The sequence below is a fragment of the Besnoitia besnoiti genome, chromosome II (assembly GCF_002563875.1).
Source record: "Besnoitia besnoiti strain Bb-Ger1 chromosome II, whole genome shotgun sequence".
In the NCBI taxonomy this organism is placed as follows: domain Eukaryota; phylum Apicomplexa; class Conoidasida; order Eucoccidiorida; family Sarcocystidae; genus Besnoitia; species Besnoitia besnoiti.
Genome location: NC_042357.1, coordinates 3617051 through 3635969, shown reverse-complemented (window position 1 = coordinate 3635969; position 18919 = coordinate 3617051). Strand labels below are relative to the sequence as shown.

Here is an 18919-nt window from a genome sequence, read left to right as displayed (position 1 = left end):
GTTTTCTCGACGAACGAGTCACACAATGCCTACATGCACCACTACTATACTTTCGTACCGGTACATTCCCAGAGCTGCTGTGTACTACGGATCCCTTCCTTTTCATGCGAGGCGAGGCTTCTCAGCAAGGGTCGTGTTTCACGTGTGGTGGTGTACTCAGAGTGGCGGCGACTGTCACCAGTCTCGTTCGAAGATGAAGGTTCAGACACGCGTCGCGGTACGAGAAAAGCCCGCACGTGGAACTGAGGCTCTATCACAGAGCCAGGCGACCGCGGATGGTACGAGCGAGGTGGGAACCCAGCGACAGATGCTAGCTGATGCTGTGGCTCAAGCAGAAGCAAGCACTAAGAAGGCCTTACTTCTCAACCTCAGCGGGATCGAGCAAATGTACGAGAAGAACTTGCGCACCGCGTCTCAAGCCTTCCAGCACGCTTTATCTGCCATGGAAAACATTCCCGCTGTGATGATGAAAAACCAACAGGTGCTTCACTCTGCGGTCGATCCAGGGGTGCTCCCACACGTTCCGAAGTTGCAATCTGTGATTTCATCCAATGGTGGTTTTGTACATCTTGGCCTGTCGCGAGTGTCCAGAGCTCTCAAAGCGGTTGCTGAGGCAAAGAAACTCTGGCCTGGAAGCCCTTTTGCTGCCCTCTTAGAGGCGATGTGTCTAAAACATTCCGGTGATTACGAGACCGCAATAACAACCCTCACGCGCGTGGAAGCCCAGATGCGCCGACCCCCACGGCGGCCGCAAGACGGATCTGAGGAAAGGCAGCACCTTACAGATGCAGGCGAGGACCCAGACGGACTCCGTGCGTCTGCTTACCACTCGGGCGCGCGTGCAGGGTCTCGACTGAATACAGAAGCTGAACGTTCTCAGCGGCTATTGACGAAGACTTGCGTTGCATTTGATACGGACTGCCTCCATCTCTTGTATCCCGATGTTGCGGTGAGCCATTCAGCAGCTGCGGTGTTGCCAGAGTGGCGCTGTAAGGCATCCCAGCGTTCAGAAGGAAGGGACGAGCAGCCCTGTGTGGCTCAATCAAGATGTCGCGCCGCTCAAGGCGGACTGCCGGTGATCGACAGCACAAGGAGGACCAGGAGTCCTCCCACACATGAGGAGACTCAGAGGGAGGCAGACTTCCCTGTAGCCGCTCAAGAAAGGAGGTCGATGTTGGACACTAACTCTACTCTTGCCGATCGTTTGGCTGAAGAGCTCGAGGAACTTCGAGCCTTGAGCCGGAAACGGCACCTGGCTGCTAGGGACATCCGGCGACGGCGTTCTTACGCGGAAAACATGGCGATTTTGCACCGTTTGCGTTGCCTGGAAAACGACGCGCAAGTTCATTCACCGCAGCCACCTGCCGGTAGCAGCTGCAGTCAGGATGAGAGCGCCTGCGGACCCGAACAGCAAAACCGGGAGCGGATCCGACCCACCTCTGCTGTAAAACAGGAGAAGAGGGCGCCCCGCCAGGGCGACATTGACGCTATAGCTAGGAACATTTTCTCGGCAGATACGCGAACGCTACCTATCCGATTCGTTGACCGACCCGCCGCCAGTCACTCTGCTGTCACCCATCTTGCGCATTCCAGCCGGAGTGACTCTGCTGACAAGCGAATGGATGCTGGCGAGAATCCCCTGCCGCACGACACGCAATATGGACGTTGCAGAATGGACAACAGCGTTCTCTCAGACCAGCGTCCGGTCTTCAAAACGCCCGATGAAGACAGGCAGACAGATGGCAGCCAGGTACCGTACGAGAAGGATTACGCGAAACGAGTGGTGGAGCCAGACGGGTTGCCCCCAGTAGCGAGCCGTATCAAAACGACAAGCAACACCGTGAAGCAGAGCACCGCATCGGTGCCCCGTGATGCTGCACCTTTGCTTCCGACTACCTTTTTCTCTTTCTTGCAACAATGGAATACCAAATGCCTTCACCAGATGGACTCAGACGTTGGAGAGAAAGAGTCTCCCACAGATGATCCAAGTCGTGTAGACACGTGCCGTTCGGCCTCATCGTGCCAGCGCATATCAGATCAGAAGAGCCTAGGGAATAGTACAGGATGTAACGAGGCAGAAGCTAATAACAAACCCTCCTCGCTCAAGGCTCTCCACCTGCGGGGCGAGGTAGCGTCGGAGTCTCCAGTAGTGTTAAATCCACAACAGAAAACAAAGACGGATAAATCCTGCCCGGCCTGTACCAACGAGAAAGGCCTCCTGCTGGAGAGCTTGGCCAAAGCTCGTGTAATAGGGCGCCTTTTTGGCGCCTCCCTTGAAGCAGATTCCCTCATGCAAATCCTTCGAGTTTTGCTCGACTTGTTCAAACACGCCGCCGTCAACAGCGGGGAACACCAAACAACTACAGCTCTCTCGCCAGCGAACGGAGAAAACAGCAGTACGACTGCCGCGGCGGGCGTACCTGCATGGAGCGTTCCTCGCGTTAAAGAGGTTATCGCTGAAGTGTTAACTCAGCTGAACAGTGGCCAGGCCCGTTTCTGCTCTTTGCTTCTTCAACTCGAACATGATGAGCTGAACTGTCTGATGGAGGCCATCACCCTTTCTGTGTCTGACAGTGAGGCCAGAAAGGCTGACCAACAGATCTCCGGAAAGGCCTCCCTGTCTTCGAAAACGGATTCGTCTTCACCTCCATCCTGCAAGAGCGGAACTGCAGACAGTAGTGTCATTCAAAGAGATAAGATCCTGAAGGAGATGTTGCGCCGCGTTTCAAGCCTCATACCCTCTTAAACCGAATGCACGCTTAATCGCCGGATCGGAAGCTCTGCGTGCCGGCTGCAGACGACAGAAAGAGCTTGTCGGCACTGCCCAGTCTAACAGAAGAGCCGCCCTGCCCTTTGCTAGAGCAACAACTTAAGGCGCACGGCTTGGCATTTGCGCTGCTGAAAGGCGATCTCGTTCCTGGGAGTGTATGCCGTTTACGCAGCGCCTCACGCTTTCTGGGCAGCAGATCATTCATTGCTGGGCATCTGTTACTGATAAGACTGCTGGGAGCCTTTCTAGCTGTGTAGCCAAGCTGCACCACACACATCTAGAGCTACGTGTGGTTCTGCTTCTTGATGTGGCATTTGCGTCGGATGAGTTGACAGCATCAGAAATGGACTGCGTTTGATACCTTGCCAGGATCGAATTGCACCTGGGTACTGGTAGCGCAACCGCGAATGGATGAACAGCGGCTCGTTTTTACGCTCTCGTGGAGCGTTCGACATAATTTGGGCCAGATCATACTCCCTGCCTTGCGGACACGTTTATGATCTAGACGCTAGGACAACTGCTGGAAGGAATGGTACTGCGCCTGCACATTACTTGGTGGACAGGTTAGAATGCGCTGTACGATAACCCTTCTGAAAATAGAGATCCACGTATTTGAGCCCTACAATAGCACACCGGAGGGGGCCTTCAAAAATAGGTACACACGCACCCGTCCACAAACAACAAGTCAAGATTCTGTGAACACTCCTCTTGTAGCGTTCACCTCCGCAGCTTACCCCATAAAGCGGGATGCCGTTACCTGGCATGCAGTGTCTGCTACGCACCTTTTCTGCTCATATTTCCAGCGGAGCGGAGCTAGCACCCAAGTCCGATCTACATGGAGGCGCCTCCGCCACGACCTAAAGATGACCGCCACTAGTTTTTCTGGTTCACTGTGGGTGATTCACTGTAGTCAGGTTTTGTCCTTCATGTCATTCTTTGAGTCTATATTTCTTCAAGAGTGAAGTCGCATGTGTGCTGCAAACTGTGCTTGGCATCCTTCTGCGAGCTACCTCGCCGGAGACGAATCACTGCTGACAACCTGCAGAGGAAAATTACAATCCACCACGAGTCCACCAGGTGCCGGTGGGTCCGCATATCCGTCGCCAAAGAATCTGTTCCGTGTTCTCGTTCCCCAAGGGGCTTGCAGCAGCCTATTCAGAATTCCGGAATCAATTTAAAAGCGACGGACACTACACGCCGATGCGGAAAACCAGAGCCGCAGAGTGGCTCCACGTACCTAGTTTGTAAAGAAGTTCACCAACGGAAGCTGGTATCCCTGTAGGATCTCCCAACTCGAGGCATATCTCCTCACAGAAGGAGCGCCTTTAAACGTGTATCAGCGAGTATCTGTAAAACAACACGATGCTGCCTTTGAGAGTGCACTACCGGCTTGCGACAAAATCTGCGCAGTCACGAACGCGCCTTCAACACCTTTCCCGTGACTCCGCTCGATGGCAAGCCGATGACCCTCGGCCGCCCTAGAAAGACAGTATCATTCGCTCGCGGCGTCAACCGCCTTATTGTCCGCGGACCGCTCACGATCCCCGCCACCACTATGGAAAAAGCCCTTCTCACTTTATATGATTCCGCACCCTTGTCACAGAGGCACGAGAGATTCACGCCTCCCGTCCGCCTTTGCTCCTCCCCTGTGTGGGATCCCCTCCCACGGCCCTAGGTCTCTCTTTGAGAAGTCCCTGCCGACGCGGGCACGCCTTTCAATACGGATTGAGGCATGCGCCACTGAGGAGGGAGGAGTAAGTCGAAACTATGCTGCGGGCTGGTGTGGAAAGGCAGTCCTTCAGTTCGTAGGTGACGCCGCCTTCTGCTGTCATATAGCCGCTTTCGTCCGGGAACACCACCCGCCCCGCCCGCTTCACGACATATCCCTGTACGCAAGACGCAAAAAGAAAAGCAGAGATGAAACCGAACAATGACCCCGGTACACGAAAGCTCAGCCAAATTAGAGCAAACCACATCGTCTTCGGAAAAATTCGTATCACTACAGGAAGATGGGTAGTGAGGGACTGGGTGAGCGTTGCACTACAATATATGCTTCACAAACCCGCGACGAGCCCACTGGGATGACCACGAAACCCACATATCTCTGCAGAACAGACCGCTAAAAAAGTTTCTGCATGGCCTGCGCACGTAAAGTTTGAAGGAATCATGTACTCACTATGCGGCATTCTGGCACTTCGGAATCAGAACCTGCAACGCCACCACGGAACAGCGGTAGAGAGCTTGTAAACACCGTTTCCCGGCGAGTTACAAAACCCCTTACCGGATAGAGTTGCTGCACGTTTACGCGAGCTCCGGCACGGAAAGTGGCGTGACTATCTCCGATAAGCCAAAAAGATTCTTTCTGCTGGCTGCCACTGTCGCCCGTTGAATAGGAGCCAGCCATGATTGCACTTGGTGAAGATTCAACCTGTAGCGTCCCCAAAGCGGAAGGGGAATTTCTGACCACTTCAGCCGCAGCCGCGGGTTGACCGGCAGGCGCAGAATCCATAACGCAGATGCTGGTACGCTCTCGCAGGAAAGGAAAAAAAAGGAGCGGTTTGTTGGCGACTTCCAGGCTGAAAGAAGCACCGCTAGAGACGAGACCGACTCAATCCTTGCGCTGGGAGACAAATACGCGCCTAGAAAAGCAGCAGTTAGCGCCCAAAGGTTACACGAGATCTTGGGCGAGACACCATTCTTCACGCAGAAGAAAGAGATAATCGAAAAGAAACTGCAAAATATAGTCGTTCACAGAACTCGTGGACGAGAGGTTGTTGCAACGTTGCCACGGAAACTCTTACGCGAAAAGGTTGACCGAGACACGGAACTCACCCCACCAGTACCGCTCCGCTAAACGCATGCGTTACGTGGGCTTCTCAATATCCTCAAACGTACGCCTCATTGGCGAAAAGGCGCGTTAGAAACAGTCGCCTAACGCTAGCCCTCATAGCACATTTCAGAAACACCAACTGGAAAAGCCGAGCTTGAGATACGGGCACGTGCCTGCCACTGTCAAATCTGGTCTGAGGATGCAGTCCGCCCGCCACGCTCATCTCGGTGATACTCTTGACTGAGGAGTTCGACATATATTTCAACGCATTTCCAGCCTTCATTCCCAACTAATGTAATGACATTTCCAGCGACAACCCTTACGACTGGGGCACCGCATAAGGCAGTCAAATAGCGCTTGGGCAAGTCGCAAGAGAATCCGGTTGTATGGTGGTTCCCGGTGGCTCGCAGCATGGAGACACGATGGCGGTGGGATATCACGCATCGGCACACGCGCTGCTACAGCTTCCGTCGCAACCCCGACTGTAGTCAGTAAATGGGCTGTTATTTGGGAATACAGTATGCCCTTCTTGATAACCACTAGTTTTTCGTCTCTACTGAGGGTTGTACGTGAAGCTTAGTGCGATTGATGCGTGAGCAGCGTGAATGTCATTATGGGAGATCGTATTCACATAGTGCAGGCGTTCAACGAAAGAAGCGGTAGCCAACAACATCGACATAAAACAACACAGTGATGAAGGGGACATACCATGCATATAAGACCGCCAGGAGATTTTTTCGGCACGCATGCTCCCGTACATCAAGCTAGAGAGGTGCTAGATTCGCAAAACTGGATTGCCCTTGGCAACGAGCACGGCCGTGGTTAGGTATGGCGCGGGGGCGTTCGATATAAAGGTTGTGTCATGAACCAGCTCAAAGTCGATAGCATTGCTGTTGACCTCCAGCTGTTTCAGCCGAGCCTTCATTGTCAGGACTGTATCATTGTAACTCTTTGCCACGGTCTGTAGCTCAACGCGCAGGTTCTCGATTTCCTCGTTCTTTTCGAGAAAACTCCGACGGAGAATTTCTTGCATTTGCACTGCTGCGTCGGGACTCAGGCTCATTGAAGCAACCAGACGTTCTCGTTCACGGAACTTTTGTTCCAGTGACTGGAGCATGTTGCTCACTTTCTGTTCGTAAAGCATAATCTTCGCTTGCGTTCGTATGTTCGTGTCACTCTTTAAGTTCCGCAGAAGTCTAGTGTATTCCCCAATATCACGTTCCAGCTTGTGTTTCTGCTGTTCCATTTGGTGATTATGCCGCTTTGCCGCCTTCACCTTCTCTTCTAACTGAAAACGGACAAAGAAGCAAGTACCACAGGCACATTCGCCTTGGGGGAGCGTGCACACGTATCCGTAGATTCGGGAGGTAGCTGCAAAGACGGCACTCACAGTTCGACGGCCTCAACACAGCATCCCCAAAATCCGCAAGATGACGATCAATACAACGATGTCAGGCGTCAGCGCAGGCCGGATCATTCTGGACTTGAAGGACACAAATACTCGAATACAGCCATTCACGGAAAGCAGGAAAGCCACCGATTGAAGGTTTATCAGAGTGGAAACACCCTAGGAGAAATTTCCCTCTTTCTATGCAGTTCAGAGAGCCATACTCTTTTGACGGTTTGCATGAGAAATCTATGCCCGACGGCATGGGTTGTGAGGCCTGGCGGAATTGTCCCTCATGATACCCACTCTTCGGCGCTCCCATGCTGCGCCAGAGAACACAGGCTGGCAGTACGATAATGCATCTATCAGACTCCGACTCGGCAATAAAATGCATATATATTCTGCTCTGAACGACGTTGACATTGCTTCAGTAACACGACCGCACACGGCAAGTTTGGGCATCTGCAACACTGCCACCTAGATCAAACACCATTGAAAATTCGCTACATATGTCTGTCTTGCCTTCGGCATACATTCCTAAGGTGTCACCCAGCATGCATCTGTCTCTCATGCTTTTCATGACCCTCGTGTTAAGTGCGTTAGCAGAGCATAGTTAAGATGATAACTTCCAGTGGCATAACATTCAACCTATATACACAGATATCAGATACCTGCGCGTCTCGAGCGCGAATGTTCTGCAGGGCCAATTTATCTTTCACGTAGAACCGCAGCTGCTGCTCCAGCTTCACCCTAAGACGACAAGTGAGCAAACATGCAATGCACAAGATCCAGCCAAGCATGTCTTCTGCGAAATTCCTGGCCATAATACTGCACTCCCGACCCTCTTCCCGCAGTCAGGTCATACGCAGCAACGTTGCATGTCTGCAAAAACTGCATACGCGTTCTATCATGCCACTGAGTCGAGCCTGGTGGGTGAACCGCTGGAAAGGGGGAGATACAGGAAGTTGCCACGCGCCCGTTTTTCTCACTTGAGTTGCTGCTGCTGACGGAGCGGCTCGGTCAATTGCGAATTTTCTTGTTGCGTCTCTTGCATCTGCTTGTGCGTTATTTTGGCACGAGCCTTCATTTCCGCAATGCCTTTCCGAAGCTCCTTGATGAGTTCTAAGTTATCGTGCGTAATGTCAATGTAGTATGCTACAAATGATAGCGTAAAGAACGCAGCAAACCCCTGTAGCTCGAGAGAGACTGTCAAATACCACAACTTCGCCGGCACGTTATTGGATCAGCCCGCACGCACCTGACTGCCAAAGACTGCCAGAGAACTCATGAAGCCACGTGGTTCGGGCGAGGTGCCTGATTCAAAACGCGGCTTGATGGTTTTCAAAGATCGAGAAAGCAGCGCCTTTTACCTTTAATCTGCTCGAACGCGCTTCGGTGACTGGCCATCACCTCATTGATGTGGAGATTCTTCCGCTCCTCCACTTCATGAACTTCCACCTTTTCCCGTAGCTCGAGAGTTTGACGAGCTTCCTGCAAAGCACGAGAACAGCCAGAAAGCAGTCGCCTTGCCCTCGGATTCATCGGGGTGGTCGCCACTTCACCGTTCGATCCCAGGGCCACACGCCCCGCGACGCCATTGAGTTGATTCGGTGGCATCCCCCACAGAAGTGCAAGAAGCGGACAGCAGAAACGGCTCCTGATACGCTTCGCTCTTCTGGAACTCCGCGTGGGCGCACCAACGTGAACTACTGCTGAAGACTACTCTGAGAGGTGGACGTTGTCTCTCCCTGTGTAGCAGAAGAAAGCATCAAGGGCCGTGTGCGCCGAGTGTGCAACCGGCGCGCGGATGTCCAGGAAACGCACTCTCCGTACGTACTTCAAACTGGAGTTCGTAATTCTTTTTCAGCTCCTCGAAGATGCGTAGAAACCTCTCGCCGAGCTTGTTCAGGTGCTGAACTCATTCAACCGCCGAGGGGGCTCATGCCGCGCAAGCAACGAAGTGACTGAGACGCGCTTCCTTGAGGGCGTGGCTGTGTGTGGAAGCCACGAAAACACAGCTTCAGCATTAACATATACTTCAGAAGTAAAGCGTGGCGCTGGCGACACAGAAATAATACAAAGCCAGATATGAAGGCAGCGCAGATAGTTAGCGCGGGTAGTGACATCAGAGGCCACACTCGTTCGCTGAACTCCTCGAACGTCTGGTTTCTTCCAGTTTCTTCAGGGCTGAAGGACGCCAGATGGAATTGATAAGGAGAGACTATTCGCTTGCTGTTTCGTCTGGAGTGCTCTTCCTCAATCGTAGTTGAGATGCTTGTGCGGCTCTGCATTTGTCTCGCAGGCCTCTCTCGTCTAATGCCCGTCCCAGACAGATGCGTGCGGTCAGATGCTTACCTCATACCTGCTCAAAAGCGTTCTCTAGGTTAGCGGTTTCCTGCTCCTGTGACTTTTGCTGCTTGGCCGCGGTGGCCTCTAGCTTCGAGAGGTATTTGTAGTGCTCGTTCAGCACAGCCTCTGCAGCGGAGTCTTCAGCCAAAACAGCTTCCTCTCCCTTCGTTTGGATCTCTTTTTTGACTAACTTGTGCGCGTGCTCCAGACTCTCAATCTTCTGCTCGTACGCGGCGATCTCGGCGCGGTGCCGCCGTACAAGGCTCTCAACGCGAGCATCGTGGAGGAGCAGTTTGCGATCGAAGACAGCACTCTTATGCCGGCAAGCCTCCCGAAAGCGGCAGATGATGTCCTGGAGATACAAGTAAATGGGGCACGCGGGTGTGGGCACTTGCCGGCATTCTAGCTGATCAACGCTGCAGGCGCTGAACTGTGTGTACGTGGATGACAGTTTGATACTGACGAAGCGGCGTGCGCTTAGCGCAGCCCATCGATTTCGGTCAGCTCAGTCGCGCGGGAGCAATCCCCAAGAGGGCAATCTCGCTTGTGTGAGTCGAGTGCAGGCCAAAGCGGGGGCCGCGCTTCTCCCGGACTCTTTCCGTGTCAGGGTCGTCACACTGGAGACAACAGAGGAACAACATAACTTTCCTGCACCTTGATGCGACCCTGATTCTCCGAGCGCTCGACTGAGTGAGCTGTAATCCCCGTGTCAGAACATTTGTGCTGACGGAACAGCTCTCACAGTACGCGAGGAACTACTCTGGATACCGCAACCCTATCCCACGGCGCGTTGTCCTGTGGGCACGAATGAGTCCCGTCGTACCTTCTCGAGCTGAGCGTAGAGTCGATCAGCTTTGCACTTTGCCAGACGACCTCTCGCTTGCTCCACGTCTTTCTGAAGACTTTCCAGCGAGATACTCGACAAGTCCTCTTCTGCGCTGCCTGAGTATCGCGGTGAGGATGTACGCAGACGGACGTGGAGGCTCCGGTAAGAGGTGCGACGGCAATGCGATTCCAGTGTTCCGCGTCAGCGACCTTCCGTGCGCACACTCACTAATGAGAACATTGCGCGCGAAACAGATCTCAGGTAAGCAGTACCATGCTTCGAGCGTAGAGAATTGCACAGCAACAAAATTTGTGCGCTGGCTGGGCGAAACTTCCATTCCAGACGCCGACCCCAACCGGTATAGGGCAGGTCAACCTCAGGCGCGCCGTGATCAATAGCGAAAAAACTTGTCTGGTAGATATAGACGCGAAGCATTATGCGAATTGACGAAGGGCGCGTGAAAAAATGAAGCACGAAACCCGGCGCATAGGGATTGCAGAGGAATGAGAACTGCGTGCAGAGCCAGGCAAGGCCACTTCTAAGAGCGTCCCCCCCTTCTCTGCACTGCAGTCCAGTTGAAAGTTGACTTGCCCTTTTTGAGCGAGGTAGATTCGCATGGATGCCGCGAGCCGCACTGACGAGGGACGTGCACACCCTATGCCTACCCGACTTCGCCGGATCCTCCTTTCGCCCTCCTTTCCCCTTCCTGGCGGGCGGTTTGGCCCCCGAGGACATTTTCGGCTCTGGATTCGAAGGTAGTGAAGCTTGGGTTTCCTGTCAACTCATGCCAATCCGCCGACGGGTCTGCTTCACACAGCAAAGAGAGTTGCCTCACTGAAGAAGATAAGCCGCTGCACAGAGCGTTGGTGTGCTGGCTGAGGGGATGCGGTAGCAACCCCTGGACATACGTTGTGACAAGCAAGGTGCCCGAAGAAGGGAGCTTCTCAGTTTCCTACCATTGCCACACCAAGCAGAAAATGTGCCTATTGCCGGGCCTATCAGGATCGTGGATGGAGAACTTCGTCCTCTTCGTATGAGTCTTTCGGCAGTTATCCTACCGGAAGACTCATGGCTTCTCCAGAGGATGCCGCTGCGAGCGTGTGTGGTTGGACAAAGTCGTGTCGGATGGAGTTAGTCCACTCGGCTTCGCTACCAAACATATGCCCCTAGCCGGTGATGCCTGCCAGAAGTGAGGTGTAGGAGCAAGCTCTTCCGCTTGCGGCATGGCTTTCAGTTGACAATCGGCGGACAAGCATCGCTTCAGAGGCAGGCGACAGAATGTAGGACCAGTGGTGAGATGGGAGGGTCCACAAGTAGCGATGATACCTCGACAGCGGAGGGAGAGTAACTATTCAATTTGCTTCGAGTGACTCCATCGGGTGGAGCTGGAGCAGTATTCACGGGCGCTTCGAGAAAGTGTCTGGGGCCACGCTTCAATTTTGAGCAACGCACGGAGCTCACAGACTCACTCGATCGCAACACATCTAGAAGAATTGCTGTTCTCTACCAAAGGTGAAGACTTGGAAGCATGCGACCCCTGCATGCCCCACGTCCAGGCCACAGCGACACTAACATTTGCAAATAAAGAAACGAGAATGGAGTATGCGGGAAAGGGCGATTGGCGCAACATGCCCATACGGATTTTCCATTTTTTCAGAGAGAACGGAAAACTGGCAAGAAAATCGTCCGTGTTGTGTCGAGCCCGGTCAGGCCGCGACTACGCAGAGTGCGGCTTATGCATACATGCGAAAAGCAGATTGTATTTTGAACGGCGTAGCGTGTGTGTCAAGTCTGCACACTTCGAATATGTTGCTCCAGTATCAATTTGACATGGTGGTGTGTGCACTAGCGGTGTCCACAGGACGAGCCTGCAGGTGCACTTCCTACCGGTCTCAGAAATGGGTTTCCACGGTGGAAGGGAAGTGGGCCGTTTGACGCATTTTCCACCCGTTTGTATGGTCATAATTGATTCAAGAGAAGCCCTAATATCAGATCTCGAACTCTGCTCATCAAAAAACCCGCCGGGCTGTCCACGGACCGGTGATGATGGCACGTTGTCACTTTTGTATCATCACCCGCTAATCAAGACTTGTTCAGCCGAGGTCTTTAATCACCAATTAATGACTCTTTTGAATGGTTGAGAGCTAGTTTGAGGCCTGAAAGGTTGCGGCGTCCATAGGCGCGCACATGTTCGCGCCTTTCTCCAAGCAGTGCCGGTCTCTATTTCACAAAGTGCACCCACTGGACGGATGCGTATATCATCGCTGAGTTCCCAACTTGAGTTTCTAGAAGGCGCAGATTACCTGCTCGTGCCACGAGCGGATCTGGGAGCTCCAGAGGAGTGAAGGAGAAGCGGGGAACCGACTCATCATGGCAGCTACCGAAAGCCTCTTGAAAAAGGTGCGCGCTGGCTCTGTAAGCATCCATACAGAGATGCGTGTGTGTAAGCTGCCAAGAGCGAGTTCAAAGCCATCGAGACTACTAACCCTTCGCATGCGTGTGCTGAAATCAACTGCCCCTGTTAGTAACTTCTGAAATGCGCTTGAAACTTGATGCGGATGCGCTAGCTTTGGCGTTGACCTGCATGGTATTGGTAGTAGTCCCGAAGTAATGGAATCCGTCAGGCTCACGCTCGACGTAACGACAGCATTCCACGTGTGTCCTGTTCCGCCTCCTGGGTAACCGGCCCCTCGTTTTTCCTATCAACTCTGGCTCTCTCACACAAAGTGAATGCGTACTCTATCTAGCTACTCCTGGAGCACTCAATTTTAGACGGCATAAGCCGCGCCTCAGGCACACTGGTACCCAAATAATCACCCATCCACTGACCACATTTCGAGTCATAAAATGTTGCCGTATCAACATTTGGGTATTCAAAGCTCGAATTATTCAGGCTGGAGCCGTTTTTCATATAGCCTGTCTTACTCCGTCCGCTGACGCAGGTTAACTGGTCTTCAGAGGAAGTGGAACGGGTAGTGCTCGAGGTTATCGAAGGTGAGGAAGAAGTGAATACACTTTCCGGTGGCTTTTCGTTTCGTTGCTGAAAAGCATGCCTTGGCCGATTGAGTTCTCGACTAGGTCTAATGCTTCCCATCCGTGAAACAGGTTGCTTCTATTGATAGGATACCTTTCTTTTGAGCTAAGGTATCGACACGAAAGCGTCCTCCTTTACGCTGACCGTGAGAAATTTCGAATGCCTCAGTGACATCCTCAGTGAAGGGAGATGCAGACAGTGCACCTGCGGCAGGCGGCACCTGCATGGGTAAACCCTGCTCCTCCGTGCACAGTTCTGTCAAGTCTTTCATATGAAGGGGTGGTTCAACACATTAAAGCAAACAAATAACCACATTTGGTGCGTGTACTGTGCGCGAGTGTCTTCTGTTCTTGGCATCCTCGGTTCTTCGGTAGACCAGTTGCAGGATGTCGAATACGATGAAAGCTTAGCATCCCAATGGGTGAACAACATTTGCGAAGAGTGCATGCAGCGGCTAGTGGAACTGAAGAAGCCGTTCAAATACATTGGTCAGTTCCTGCCGGAAGGCACGGCGCGTCATCTCTAAGGTCTCAGCAACCGCTCTGCAAACAGATGCATGTTCGAGTTCGCCTAGGACTCCTCACGAAGACTTGCTACCCCGCTCACTCGTAGCAACGACGGAAACATACGCTTTCCAAGCCCATGGATCTATAGGATGGAGGTAGAAGCAGGCAAATGATGGTCAACTGGAATTTATGCCCTTTAAGCGCACTTTTTCATATACCATAGAGGGTTTAGGGTGTTATGCAGCTGCCACACGGGTACACGATTTGAAGATCTCTAGTCAAAGAACGGGAACTGCAGCAAACGCGCTGCTGACAGTATCGTAGGAAATTGTGCTCACGTATAGTGGCCGTGCCCGCGGATTGCTGTGTACCAAGGTCATTTTGTGGTGCAACGGATCTGCTGGGAGGCTCACGAAGAGCTACACTGTAAGCGAGCGTGAGACAAGCGGCTGACGGCTAAACCTGCTTTGTGGTGTGGCACTGGGTTTTTACTCCCTTCAGTTCAGACTGCAATTCTCCAACGCACAGGCGCGGGCCTACACGCTACGTCCTCGTGCTTCTGGCAACCGGCCGAAGATGGTAGGTTTTCAGAAGAGTATCAACTCTGACTCTGTCTTCACGTGGTGACCTCCGTAGAGTCGGTGACACACATAAAGAGATGCATGAATCTAAATGCCAGACAAAAAGAAGAACTAGACACCGCATGCGCATCCGGCCTCACAGAGTGCAACTGAAACAGATTCCTTGGCCTTGCCCTATTTTCTCCTCAATGTGCTATCCAGGTGCGCTCGTTTGCCTTTGGCCGCGCGAGCGATTGCAGACCCAGGAAAAGAAAGGAGGCGTGCAGGCCTGTGTGATCGTCTACGTCATTAGCCTCTGAAAAGCGAGATGTCTGCGAAGTACTCGTTACACGTCACTGGCGCCGGCGCAACAAACCGCTCGCTTACCTACCATACACACCAGCTAGAGATGCTTGCACTTGCGCCCGAAAAGAGTTGCGCAATTCTAACTAGCATCGAAGACAACCAGCAACTGCTGGCTCGATGAAGCAACAGCCAGCTTACCCGGTCTCGTCCCTAATCAGACGAGGACGCTGCCAGCAGGCACGACCGAAGACGCAAAGAACACAAAGAACACAGGAGCTCTGTGACATCCAGCGACCTCCGCGGGTCGAAAAATCATATCGTACGCGTATGCCAGCAAGCACACACCTGCTGTACGATGCCTGGGTCCGTTTCTCGTGACCCTGAATCTAAAGTCACCGAATTTCCACACCAGGAAATGAACGCTTGCCAAAATATTTGGATCGAGCTCGTGGTATCATCACGATGCCGTCGTCGTTCCGCTCATTCATTTTGAAATAACGAGGGTGAGGGTCGCGCACGCATCTCCACTTTAGCTGCTCGCTCATCTATGACGCCGTCCGTCTCCCTCAAGCCCTCAATGTACGAGCTTGCGAGGCAATTAAGCACTTTACCAGCGTAGGAAGACGTAAAGGACAGTCAACAATCAGAAGATCCGATCCCGCCCTCATAAAGAGATAGCATCGTGCTGCGTCTACACGGAAGGGGTTGCAACTCTGAAAATGGACGAAGGGAGTAATTTTGTGGCTCCGGCATCTGGCTGTCTTCGACAGCCAGATGCCGGAGCCCGAGAGCAGGGCGGAACCAGCTCGAAATTAGGCGCCGGTTCTTTCTTTCCTAGGCGGTGGGACGCGTTTTATTTCGAATCATCGCGCCTCTAGTCAAATTGTACAGCACTGCGCTCCTAGGCAACGCACTAAACCAATGCTTTTTTCTGGCACTACATTTGCTGCTTGAGGTCTAGACATGCTATGTATGAGAAGCACCGGCGCGTATGCCTCTCCCCTTTCTGTCCGTGTTGAGGGCTCGATCCTCCTTCGCACTATGCATTCTTTGCTTCGAAACTTGTTTGAAAAACAGACGTGCATGCACCGGGTGTTGTCCGGCTATAACGTGGACGTCAAACACACACACGCCTCTTGAAAAAAAACCTGCCCCACTCGCGGCGCAGGTTCAATACAAGAAAACTTGCAGGGCTGTCAGCTCCTCCTGCAGCTTTGCTTGCCGGCACCTACGCGACTACCATCATCTGCATTATATGCAGACCCGCGCCATACTGTCTCCACTTCCAGCCCGGTTCCCATCGTCGTTTGTGGGTAAGACTTGAATAAAGCCTGCGAGAAACACTTTTATCGCGCGAGTATACCTCCCGGCAGCAATGCAATGCCGGCACCCTATCCGTTCCGTGTAGTTCCCGCTTCGCCAGCTGGAGCGCGTCCCGCCTAGTAGAGCTCTTCGCAGGTTTTGAAAAGTGAAGGCGACAGACATGAGGCCGCAGCCCCTCCCTTGTTCCCGCACCGGCCGCGACCTTGACAAGAGTCACTTCGGGGGCCTGAGAGCCGAACGCACGCGAGCTGAACGGGGCGAGTAAAGAATCTGAGTCACGTGTGACGGTCTCAGAGAGTGGCTCTGGAATAAAAGAAACGCCCTGGCGGTGCATCCTCACTTCATATCTCGCTGGATCAAATCCTCTGAAGCCTCGAGCCGCATCCGCAGAATGACGTGAAGCGCCACATCTGTGCGCCGCCTCTCGCCTCCCGTCTGCAGAGGATCGCAAACACAGGAAATGGACAAAGAACGCACTAGCCCACACCAAACCCGCAACCATCCACCTAGGCTAGCAGCGGCCGGAACCATGACGGCATGAGTTCGTGCGTCCTATAATCCCTCCAAAGGTAACGACTTATTCCCAGCGAACGCACTCTTGGATGAATACCTTCAGTCGCCCTGCAGATATCCTGCGAGCAAGCATTTGAGATGCACCCTGCTACACTTTGCTTACGTCAAAGTCGGAGAAGAAAGACTCTTGGTCGAGACTGGGGCACTTCCGCTTGAGGATCTCCGCGGTAGACACGACTTTGTCCATCCCGCCGCCGCCCACCCGTCCGAGAAGCTCCACGCGACCTGTCTAGAAAAAAGAGAGGAGACAAAAGGGTGGGGGCCGTCCAAAGGAAAACAGGACGTCCTAACACGAGCAACCCTACTTCAGCCATATCTTTGAGAGGAAATCTGCCGGTGTGCAGCTCATGCAGAGAAATCGGGCACATGCTACAGATGGGAGCAGACATGTGCAAGGACACGTCCAGCGGGAAAGTAATACTCCCTACAACAGCGTCTGCGCACACGCGGTGCACGCCTACACATAGCTGCAGACCGTTTCGTCGTCATGGTCAACTAAAGTCGCTGCATCAATCTATATGGCCATCCATAAACCTAAAACAACGGTTATGCATGCGCAAGCCCCTTCCGCCGCAAGTCTACGAAATACGGTCATCAAAGCATCGCGGCCCTGGTCTGATTTTCGAAAGGAACTGCGAGTCGGTTCCACAAAGGAAGGTTGCTCACGAGTGATGAATTCGCTCCTCCTCCAAGGCTACGCGAAAAGACCTCTCCCTCTGAACAGCTCAAACTGTCAAAAAGAATTACTGTTGTCCTGTAAAACTTAGGCGCATACCTGCTGAAGAGACTCAAGCGCACGTTCGATGAGCTTGTGCATGCGCGTCCCTCCCTTCACTTCGAGCTTGCCATCCTTCGCTCTATCTGCTTCTCCTTCTCCGCACCTTCCTGTCGTAGCACCCCTCTGGCGTTGCCCTTTCTCTTCGAGCTCCTGAATCGCTGCGTGCCCTTTGCACCCCGCCTCGCGTGGTGCCCTTTGTGCCTTCAGACCCGCTTGTGGGGCCCTATCGCAACTCACGCTGTCACCACAGCCTTGGGCGCCGCCTCCAGGTGCTGTCTGCTGTGGTCCGACCGCGGTCGGAGTCGCCTGGCGAGGGGGGCTGCGAGGCCCCGGCTCGCCCACTGACATCGCAGCCTGCATGTTTCTTCTGAATTTTCACTGTCTCTTTCTCAATCACAGCGATCGCGTTCGCTGCAACACTGTGTCAAACCCGAAAAGGAGGAAAATGAGCGATTTCGGCCGCAGCCAGAGTAACATGGGGTCACCAGCAAGATGCGAAGCTGAGAAAAGTAAAGTCGCTTAGCTACGAGTACCGCCACCGCTCTGCCGTGTGGAGCAGCGCGAACAATTCGACCTCGACCTTGATAGAGACAGGCTGCAAGACTCTCAGAAAGACTAGGAAAAAAGAAAAGCGTGGACGAGGCCGAGCCCACGCAAGAAACCTGGCAGCAAGGGTCTGCGCAAAAGACGACCCTTTGAGCAGGACGAAAAAGAGGACAGAGGACCTATCGCCACCTCTGCCTAGTGTTGACAAAGGTAGATATCCGACGCCGGTTCTGAGGAGGGCATGACCTGAACGCGCGACCGGGCCAGGTTCTTACTCCGAGAAAACATCCAGTCGCCAGAGAGCATGCGTGCATGCAAATAGAAACTCCGGCGTCTTTTTTTTCTCCCAGCTCTTGCATGCACACGACCAACCGGTGACCGTGTCTCACACAGATTGGTATCGTTGTTCACATCATCCTTAGACAACGCGTTCAAACAGAGACTTCCGGCTTTTCCTCATTAAAGCCGACCCTAAACCCTAAACCCTAAACAGCGGCACGAGGCGCGCGCGGTGTGTGTCTCGAGGTTCTCTTTTCGCAAGGAATCATTCTGTTCTGCGTCTTTCTCCACATTTTTAGATCTCTTGCGCGCTCGCCTCTGCTTTCCCCTTCCCTGAGGGTTCAGTCTTCTCCTTGTCGCTTCGAGGCCTCCTGCCTCCTCGGGGGCCCTCGGATCTCGCGCCGTCGTGCCCAGCGCACACCGGCCGGCGGCGCGAAGAGCCTTGAAGAAACGTGAGGAAATCCACGCGCGAGAGATCGACCAGGACGCATGCAGCTGAAACGACACGTGACAGTGGGAGGCTGAGAGAAGAGGGACGCACAGTTGGTGCCGAAAGCAGTCCAAAACGAGAGAATCAACCCCGCTACTCCGCAGTACGAGAGCGAAAGTTTAGAAAGGAGACACAAGAGTCTCGAGGGGCACTGTTTGTAGGCGCAGCCAGAGAATCTTCCTTCGCTGCGTGTTTCAAGCGCCTCGGCTCAGCGCAACCGCACTCATGTGACCTGAGGCCGCCGCCTGCGCCCACCCAGTGAGGCGTCGAGCCTGAGGCGCGAGAGAGGAGCGGCGCAGGAGAGGGCGAGAGCGTCGCGAAGAAGGCGAAGCGCCCGCCCGCGCCCAGAACTAGCTCCGGAA

General features: G+C 53.5%; 5 protein-coding genes across 5 annotated transcripts; 2 read left to right on the top strand and 3 right to left on the bottom strand.

The window, feature by feature from the left end:
- Window positions 1–193: 193 nt before the first annotated feature.
- Window positions 194–2746, top strand: BESB_038710 (uncharacterized protein; the record flags this gene model as incomplete). Its single annotated transcript, XM_029362457.1, has 1 exon — window positions 194–2746. The coding sequence occupies one exon, from the start codon at window positions 194–196 to the stop codon at window positions 2744–2746; it is 2553 nt and encodes an 850-aa protein (XP_029221422.1).
- Window positions 2747–4485: 1739 nt separating this feature from the next.
- On the bottom strand, window positions 4486–5174 carry BESB_038700 (uncharacterized protein; the record flags this gene model as incomplete). The annotated part of the gene is made up of 2 exons (XM_029362456.1): window positions 4486–4656; window positions 5052–5174. 2 exons carry the CDS (start codon window positions 5172–5174, stop codon window positions 4486–4488), a joined length of 294 nt encoding a protein of 97 aa, XP_029221421.1.
- Window positions 5175–6375: 1201 nt separating this feature from the next.
- BESB_038690 (uncharacterized protein) lies at window positions 6376–10897 on the bottom strand (the record flags this gene model as incomplete). Its single annotated transcript, XM_029362455.1, has 8 exons — window positions 6376–6888; window positions 7659–7737; window positions 7977–8142; window positions 8358–8478; window positions 8825–8899; window positions 9350–9688; window positions 10160–10319; window positions 10833–10897. The coding sequence occupies 8 exons, from the start codon at window positions 10895–10897 to the stop codon at window positions 6376–6378; spliced, it is 1518 nt and encodes a 505-aa protein (XP_029221420.1).
- A 1635-nt stretch (window positions 10898–12532) lies between these two features.
- BESB_038680 (Tctex-1 family protein) lies at window positions 12533–14582 on the top strand (the record flags this gene model as incomplete). Its single annotated transcript, XM_029362454.1, has 5 exons — window positions 12533–12577; window positions 13105–13156; window positions 13571–13684; window positions 14204–14281; window positions 14485–14582. 5 exons carry the CDS (start codon window positions 12533–12535, stop codon window positions 14580–14582), a joined length of 387 nt encoding a protein of 128 aa, XP_029221419.1.
- Window positions 14583–16227: 1645 nt separating this feature from the next.
- Window positions 16228–17602, bottom strand: BESB_038670 (uncharacterized protein; the record flags this gene model as incomplete). The annotated part of the gene is made up of 3 exons (XM_029362453.1): window positions 16228–16326; window positions 16568–16693; window positions 17240–17602. 3 exons carry the CDS (start codon window positions 17600–17602, stop codon window positions 16228–16230), a joined length of 588 nt encoding a protein of 195 aa, XP_029221418.1.
- Between the last annotated feature and the right edge of the window lie 1317 nt (window positions 17603–18919).